General features: G+C 40.9%; 1 protein-coding gene across 7 annotated transcripts in view; it reads right to left on the bottom strand.

The window, feature by feature from the left end:
* Positions 1-5,379: 5,379 nt before the first annotated feature.
* LOC132887230 (NACHT, LRR and PYD domains-containing protein 12-like) overlaps positions 5,380-9,194 on the bottom strand; it is a 97,591-nt gene continuing 93,776 nt past the window's right edge. For all 7 annotated transcript variants that reach the window (XM_060922729.1, XM_060922728.1, XM_060922732.1 and 4 more), the window contains 3 exons: positions 8,568-8,741; positions 7,041-7,217; positions 5,380-6,609 (listed from right to left, as the gene is read on the bottom strand). In XM_060922729.1, coding sequence (XP_060778712.1) covers positions 6,597-6,609; positions 7,041-7,217; positions 8,568-8,741 — 364 coding nt within the window. In that variant the 3' untranslated portion in view covers positions 5,380-6,596. The remainder of the gene's footprint in view (positions 6,610-7,040; positions 7,218-8,567; positions 8,742-9,194) is intronic.

Genomic DNA, 9,194 nt, shown 5'->3' with positions numbered 1-9,194 from the left:
TCGGCCATCTCTAGATCCCCAATGGCTTTTCTCAGTCCATTTGTCAAGGCAATCGGACTTACAGACGATACCTCATCTCCTGCTTTAAACTTAAGAAGAATCTTAAACTCTTCCTTCATTATTTTTTACATGCTTCACTTCTTTCCTCATCCTCTTCAAGTGCTCGTTTGCCTGGTGTTGTCACTGTGTTATTTTTCCTTTCCTTCCTTCCTTCCTTCCTTCCTTCCTTCCTTCCTTCCTTCCTTCCTTCCTTCCTTCCTTCCTTCCTCCTATTTTTTACTACTCTTGTCCATTCAAGGTCCATATCTTCCTCCTCAGAAAGTCCTCCACTACTACTAGCCATTCTGATTCAGTCACAATCCAGATTATGGCAAAACTACCTTTTCCACCATCCAGCAGTTGCATCAAAATTTCTTCTTAAAACACTACTGCACAGTCTCACAGACGCTGCTCCAAAAACATGCGCTCAGTCCCCCTGTCATGCATTCCTGCTCAACACCTCGGCAAGCCTGGAAGCGTCCTCGCTCCGTTGGGGCCTACTGATCTTGTGCTCCTGCTCAACACCTCGGCAAGTCTGGAAGCGTCCTCGCTCTGTTGGGGTCTACTGATCTTGTGCTCCCGCTCAACACCTCAGCAAGCCTAGAAACGTCCCCGCTCTGTTGGGGCCTACTGACCTTGTGACCTACTGACCTTGATGCTCAACACCTCGGCAAGCCTGTAAACGTACCCACTCCATTGGGGCCTACTGATCTTGTCATAACTCAGATTTTAATCATGTGAAAGTTTCACAAAGATAAAGTTTAAACTGCAGATGAGAGCTAAAAATATAGGGACTTGCTGTATAAACTATAATATACAACATCCACAAGGTTTTAACAGCATTGTACAGCAGGAGGCGCTCTTCTGTTTTATAGATTATTATTATTATTATTATTATTATTATTATTATTATTACACTATCAGTGTTTAGAGTTCCACATAGATTTTAAAGGTGCCCTTCCACCAAAAACGTTTAATACTGGCTCTTTTTGAAATACCATAGTTCACTCTGAGTTGCATATGCATGCTGCATGTGAAAATGTAATTCTACTCCCATTCCCTGTCTTAGCTTATGAAAGAAAATAGTCGGAAAAACGAGCGAATCTGAAAAAGCCCTACGAACTTACGTCACTTCGAAAATTAGTATTCATGGCCTCGCCCACCTTGGCTTGCGACCGCCCATGGGAAGAAAGTTCAGATTTCAGTGCAAGGAGAGATAACAGAGCCCATCTTGTCAGTAGCTAACGAAGAGGACCTAACAGGAAGTTGAAAACATGTCTGACCAAGTTCGTGCCTGTGTTATTTGTGGCAGTAACACATCAACGTTGCATTTCTTGCTCAAGATAGAAGAGCTGAAGAAGAAATGGTTGGAATTTATCTTTGGAACACCACCAGCGAAGTATAATGCAACGTTAGTATTGTGTTCTGATCATTTCAACCACAGTGACTTTTCAAACTTCGGTGCCTTCAGTAGTGGTTTTGCTTCGAGGTTGCTTTTAATACCTGGATCCAGGCCCGGCCCTTACCAATTTGACACCCTAGGCAAGATTTTAGGTGGCGCCCCCTCCCCAACACCAGTTAAAGCCACTGATAGTGTATCTATACTAACAAGAAATGGAATAGCTTTGTCTTAAAACATTCTTTTATTTAAACAAAAAAATTGCATGTTCAAAATACTTAATTAAAGGCATTAAATAAAGAAATTGCACATTCAAAATATTTAATACTGAATTAAAGAAACAAATACAAAATATGAACTGAATATATGAAACATAATATAAATGGCTTACATAAAGTATTACATTTACAGTACTCCCAAAATAAAAAATGTAAACAAGTGTGGTAATTCGTAAATGCAATATAAATAAGGCATTGCACAAAATAAGATATTAAAGAAACCAGTGTGCATGAAAAATACAAGGATTTAAATAAAAATAAAAATATATATAAAATTGTGATATTAAAAAGACCTCTAGTGGTGTTTTTTGGTACTGCCTTCAACTTCAACTATTGAAAAACTAAATGTACAACAGGGGGGAAAAAATGTTGATATGTAACTATATGTGTATATGTTGATTTTGAATATAGTACAAGGGAAACACTAGTTTACTATATGTTGATATGTTGTGCTGCTTTACTATTTTTTTTTCTCAGCACTTTGATGTCTGTCCTGTCTCTGTCCACGTATGGGAGAGTGAAAAACGTAATTTCAGCTCCTTTGTATGACTGGTGCTGCACCGTTATCATAGCACTGGCCTCTACAGTCCTCAAATGGGATGTTCAGTTCCTCTAGCTTTTTTAGGATTAAAGCAGACAAATGTTCTCCTGTTGACTGCTCTGCGACAACAAACCCCCAAAAATATACAGTGCACTCTTTATTATGCAAATTATATTAGTAATTCATACTGTATATTAGTAATGGTAGGCTATCAATTGTATTGTCTAATTGTTTATTACAGTGAAATGCAAATTAGCAGAAGGCAAAGAATTAGTTAACTGCAGTATAATATAGCATGTGAGAATGCCAAGTTATGCTCTAACATTAATTATGTACACTGATAGAATGTTATCCATTGCTTTGCTGCATAGCCTAGAAAACAAGTGGTTAATGACATTATCAATCATGGTTTTGCAACAGAAAAATAATATCGACATCATCTTTACTGAGTGTGACATTACCTCTGTCTTTGTCGCATTTTTCCTCCTCTTCTTTCCTTTTCTTTCTCCCCTGGGCCCCTGACAATTTTGGACGTTTTGACATTTTTTCAGCTTGCATTAAAGCACGACCATCCTCCCCAAGTAGTAGTCTAGCATATGTAAAGCCTGGTCGGACGAGAGGGGGCGCCTTGGGAAAGTAACAGGTCTATTAATGATAATAATAATAATTATTATTATTATTTACTGAATTCCTCACCACCCGCTCGGTGAGTTGCTTTTGTGTCTTCTTCCTTTACAGGAGAGAAAGTGTGCCATTTATGCTATTTGTAAAGAGAACACATCTGAGTGCTTGTTTCGTTTCCCTGCAGTCTTGACGCACTGAGATTGTTTCTTGTTTTCAATGCATTTATTATATTTTCCTCCAGGAAGCTCTTCGCAACATGGTTGTTTGAATGAGCTGCTAAGCTGTCATTTTAATGAGAACACAGATCAACAAAGCAACTTTGTTTTATTAAAAAAAAAAACGTGCCAGGCACCATTGGAATATCTCACTGCGAAACGTGTTCGGTGCATAAAAGACCTTTACTTCAGCCCAGACTGCTCAACGACACCGACAGACTGCTCCAAGTGCAGCCATATTCATAACAAGCAACAGATCTATGTCAGTTATCTACGTTATGCAAAAACACTCTTTAGCCAACAACACTTAAGCTATTACATGGCCAAAACAGAGAATAGCCGCGGATGCGCACTTGTGCGCCCGAAGACACACTATAGACAGGGCACTGTTGAGCACTTATTGTTTCATGATTAACAACCACCACCACACCCCACCCCACTTTTTTTGACAAATCGCACCCTGACTACATGCTTTGCTGTACAATTAAATTAGGCTAAGACATTATAATGCTGACTCGTTTTCAGAATAGTGGAAGTCATAATTTTTCTCCCCCCGTTTCTGCACCCCTGGATGGACGCAGCGCCCTTAGCATTTGCCTATACTGCCTATGCCACGGGCCGGCTCTGCCTGGATCTGTACCATCAAGACGATCGACCACCAGCTCACAAGCTGTAAGTAAAACATGAATTTTTTGTTAGAAGATTTTTGTTACAAAATAGCATGTTCATATTTTCCACGTTAGCATGCATGACATGGTCACAAGCTCGGCAGGGATGAGAGTTTTCCTCTTTTCGGCAGATTTCCGCTTTTTCTGAGTAAAAAACGACCTTTTTATATTATGCCAAATCCGTTGAGAATTTTTTTAATTAATTTCGGGGGGTTGGGGTATGTTCCTTCATGCTGTTCAAACTTTATTAACTCCAACGATGTTTACACATTATTTGTAAGTCGCCATCTTTAGTCTCGTTTAATCTCGTTGAATGTGATGTAAAATTTGTGTTATCTACATTGTTATTGGTCAAAACATCGATGTCGAGACCATAATAGCCAATCAAAACAGTTTTTACAAAGACACCCACATCCGCTGGTTCTGACCCACTGGAGGTAGCGTCACAGTGCTGTTAGCCAATCAGAGGTAACACGTTTATATGTCATGAATATTAATGACTAAGAGCTGAAATCCTGTCATTCTCCCGCCACCTACTCCTCCACCAAACTAGAACAGCCTGAAACAGGAGGACCACAGCATTTTTTTCACCAAAACTGGCTCACAGGGCATTCATTCATACTCGAGACCACCGCACAATTAATGAAAAAACGATGCAATGAGACCTTTAAATAAATTACAGATCTCTGTAGTTTTAATTTAGTTTTTATTGAGTCAGTGTCATGTGCTGTGATGTAATCTCATCTCATCTCATTATCTGAAGCCGCTTTATCCTGTTCTACAGGGTCGCAGGCAAGCTGGAGCCTATCCCAGCTGACTACGGGCAAAAGGCAGGGTACACCCTGGACAAGTCGCCAGGTCATCACAGGGCTGACAATCTCATCTCATCTCATTATCTCTAGCCGCTTTATCCTTCTACAGGGCCGCAGGCAAGCTGGAGCCTATCCCAGCTGACTACGGGCGAAAGACGGGGTACACCCTGGACAAGTCGCCAGGTCATCACAGGGCTGACAATCTCCCTTTTCAAATAAATAAAACATGGCATTTTACCTAAATATTTACATTTATTAATATGAAATATATCCATTATTGCTATAAGATTCATCATTTACTCATGTGTGTAAATCTGCATCTGGTTTTAGGAGATAAAACATCTACAATGTTCAATATTTTCAGTGATGAAGGTTTATGCTGACACTTTTCTGATGTATTTAATTAAATAAATGTTAGCTGGGTGGATTATATTCTGTTCTTAGTCCAGTTTAATCATTTTCAGTTTCAGACTGCCTCCCTCTCCTCTCCCATCCCTGTCCCTTCCCCCCTGCTCTCTGCTTTTTCCCCTCTTTCCACAGCTGATGTCACCCAGCTCCTGCTCTCTCACCGTCCTACCACCTGTGCTCTTGATCACATCCCCTCATCTCCCCTCCAGACTATCACTCCTGACATCCTCCCATTTATCAACTCCTCCTTGTCCTCCGGATAGTTTCCCTGCAGCTTCAAACAAACCCACATCACCCCACTGCTGAAAAACCCACCCTAGACCCCTCTGTCATCCAGAACTACCACTCGGTTTCTCTTCTCCCTTCCTATCAATGACGCTTGAGCGTGCTGTTGTGAACCATCTCTCCCCAGGTGATGAAGAAAACTGAGTGAATGGTTTTCACAGGTGAGATGTGGTTTCATCCATCAACACACTGAGTTCTGATTGGTGACTCCAGTGTTTAGGAAAAACGAGACAATGAGAAGTACATAGTGTGTTGAGAAGTGTGTATAGAAGTTTGCAAAATGAATGCAGTATAACTGCAAACTGTGCTGAACAATAAGAATGTGTTTATTGTTGTGAAGGAATATTGTGTGGTTCAGAGATTTGAGCAGAATGAATCAGTTATTTGGTGAATTCATTCCGTTACAGTGTGTATCCGAATGAGAGAAACTGGAAAAACACCACAACACAGTGTCATATCAGGAAGAGCCACTAGATGGAGCTGTATTATGTGTCACAGGGTTGATGGGGATCAGTTCCATCTCCAGGATCTGTTCTGTTCCCCTCCTGTGGTCACCCAAAGCTATTATGCTTATAACGCAATATTAAATGGGAGTATAATAGTCTACAATGTGAAACAGCGATTTATAGCAAATTATTCATTTCAATGTAATTTTAAACCATCAGTGTCTCAAAGATGCTTCGAGAAAATAACATGCTGATCAATAATCAGTATATCGATGTGTATTGACACACACACAGTACATATACACAATGAAGTGTCTTCACACAAATATTTCTAACATCCAATACAGAATTGATAATCATCTTCATTTTTATAAACACAGCATTTAAAAATCGATTAAAACATTAGTTATGTACAGAGTCAACCAAATTAAACCTCTCATCTGAAATTTATAACTTCAGGAGGAAAATAATTTACTTTACGCAGTTATAAACAGTGTGTAACTTTGTGCAATGATCAAATTACTGCAGTGAACTGATACTATAAGATATTTATGATGTGTTTTAAACATAAATGTGACCTTCTGCTGCATGTAAATGGAAAAACAGAAGCATACTGTACATACAAAACTATTAAATGATGTTCGATGTGCATTAACAGTTTCTGTTTTGCTGTAAAAGATATGAATAAGAAAATATTTATGACTGTTGAGTTCATTAAAGTTTATTTATCTCAGCTGGTGTATTTTTACAAACAACTAGAGAAGTGGAAGTGCTGACATGTTGTACACATCTGATTATCACTAAATGATGATGATTTTCAAATCACTTTGTACTGTAAGGGTTTATCCTCATCATCCTCTGTGTGTGAGACTCAGATCAGATCAGGATGAAAATCTAAGAAGGAGAAAAGGGCAGAACGATCAGATTTGAACATGTTTTTATCAGAATCAGTCATCAGGTTCATGACAAGAAAAATGTGTCGCAGAACACACAAAGCACAGATTCAAGTTTACAAAATACAAAACCATAAATGATCTCAAAGTGTGTGTAAATGAAAGGGGAGGGGATCCATTCTTTCTCAGTGAAACACTGTTGCCTGATACAGCCATCAGGGGCAGGCTCTCTTCCACTCTTTTCAGAGAGAGAACACCAACCACACAACAGTGTTTTTATTTATTACTGTACCAACACATTCAGATACAGAATCTCCTCTGGAGTGGATAAAGAGACATCAAACCACCAAATCTCTCTTACTGTGTGTGTGTGTGTGTGTGTGTGTGTGTGTGTGTGTGTGTGTGTGTGTGTGTAGACAGTCAGTAACTCACTGTAGTTTCTCCAGTGTACAGTGTGGATCCTTCAGTAGATCAGAGAGCAGCTTCACTCCTGATTCTCCTGGATTATTGCGGTTCAGATCCAGTTCTCTCAGGTGTGATGAGGGATTTGACCTCAGAGCTGAAACCAGAGCAGCACAACCTTCACCTGCAATCCTGCAGCCAGACAACCTGTAGAGAGAAACATCTCACAGTTACAGCATAAATCACTCAGCTTTACTACACAACACACACAATCTTTATACACAGTACACTTAGGGCGTATTCACACCTACGCTGTTTGGTCCGGACCAAATGACCAAACGAACCAAATTTCCCTTGGTCCGGACCTTTTGGGTTGGTCTGAATACAAACCACCGAACTCTGGTCCGGACCAAACAAGCGGACCGAGACCGAGCTGCAAGGTCGGACTCGGTCTGGACCAAAGGAACTCTGGTGCGGACCTTTTGGAGGTGTGAAAGCAGACCGGACCTAATCCGACAGTTTTGCTTTTTTGTACCTCAGGAGCTTCCGTCATTTGTCGAGCATTATGGGAAACAGAGTCTTGACACTCCACCGCAAAGTGCAAACACTGTTTCAGTTGTCAAGGGAACCTTACAACAGTCGTTCAGTCATTCAGACCAGTGGTAGGCTAGACTACAGAGTACAAAAAATGAGTAGGGGGCAAACGTGGGCCGAGGAAGAAATGCGCACCCTTGTGGATATATGGGCAGATGTCCACATATCTGAGCTTTTGGAGAGAACACACAAAAATGCCGACGTGTTTGCTGTATTCAGTGAGAAAATGAAGGAGAAGGGGTTCACGCGCTCCCCAGAACAATGTCGGCTAAAAGTGAAGAAACTCCGTCAGACCGACATTAAAATCAGGGACATTCTTTCAAAAAGTGGCGGTACTAGCGACGCAAAAAAGAAATTCATCTATTACGATGGATAAGGCAAATATCCCGACACATACCTCCTCCGTCTTGCGTGAAGAGCCAGAACTGTCACAACATGATGCGCGCTCATCAGCGCTATCCTCCGTAGCCGCCTTGCCCTTTGAAGTCGTCGTTGATAAATTACTTGTACAACAGCATAGTAATCGCACAATTGTGAAAACAGTAAAAACTGAAAAAAACATATAGCTTTGATGACATTAAAAAGAATAACAGCACGGAAAGCCTCCATGACTACTTTTGAACTTAACGCTTTGTGCGCGTGTCGTCTCTGACCAATAGCTGAACGACCTCAGGGCGCGTGGCTTTATTGACAGATTTTGGTCCGCTTACTAAAATGTACAGTGTGAAAGCGAACAGCACCAAAATTAAAAAATAAAAAAAACATTTGGTTCGGACCAAAGCAAGTGAACTATCGAACTATCCTGGTCTGAATACACCCTTACTCTGTGTGTGTGTGTGTGTGTGTGTGTGTGTGTGTGTGTATATATATGTGTGTGTGTGTGTGTGTGTGTGTGAGAGAGAGAGAGAGAGTATTGTGTGTGTGTGTGTGTGTGTGTGTGTGTGTGTGTGTGTGTGTGTGTACCTCAGTGTCTCCAGTGTACAGTGTGGATTCTCCAGTCCAGCAGAGAGCAGCTTCACTCCTGAATCCTGCAGGTTATTGTAACTCAGGTTCAGTTCTCTCAGTCTGGAGGAGTTTGAGCTGAGAACTGAGGACAGAACTCTACAGCTTTCCTCTGTCAGTTTACACCCACACAGACTGGAAGAGAAATGATGAAATCTGTGAATATCTGATGGATAAATGCAGTGTGTTCCATCAGTTGTGAAATAAAGTGTCTCCCTGAACACAAGGTTCTGATGTCAGAATAAAAATATAAAATAAAGAGACTGTGTGTTTGTACTTGGACAGATCCACGTGTCTCAGCTCATATGAGACGATGGATTTAACTACAAGAAAGGGAAAGGGACGGATAGAGGTGGAGACACAAGATCTCTCTCTCTCACACACACACGCAGTACAAAGACACCAATGATAACACTGAAGGAGCTGCAAAGATCCACAGTGGAGATGGGAGTATCTGTTCATAGGACCACTTTAAGCTGTGCACTCCACAGAGTGGGCGGGGCTTTAGGGAAGAGCAGCCAGAAAAAAGCCATTGCTGAAGAAAACACGTTTGGAGTTTGCGCAACAGCATGTGGCAGACTCCCCAAA

This window comes from Neoarius graeffei, chromosome 5 (assembly GCF_027579695.1).
Source record: "Neoarius graeffei isolate fNeoGra1 chromosome 5, fNeoGra1.pri, whole genome shotgun sequence".
In the NCBI taxonomy this organism is placed as follows: domain Eukaryota; kingdom Metazoa; phylum Chordata; class Actinopteri; order Siluriformes; family Ariidae; genus Neoarius; species Neoarius graeffei.
Note: the sequence above shows the minus strand (reverse complement) of the source record. Positions and strands in the feature narration are given on the sequence as shown.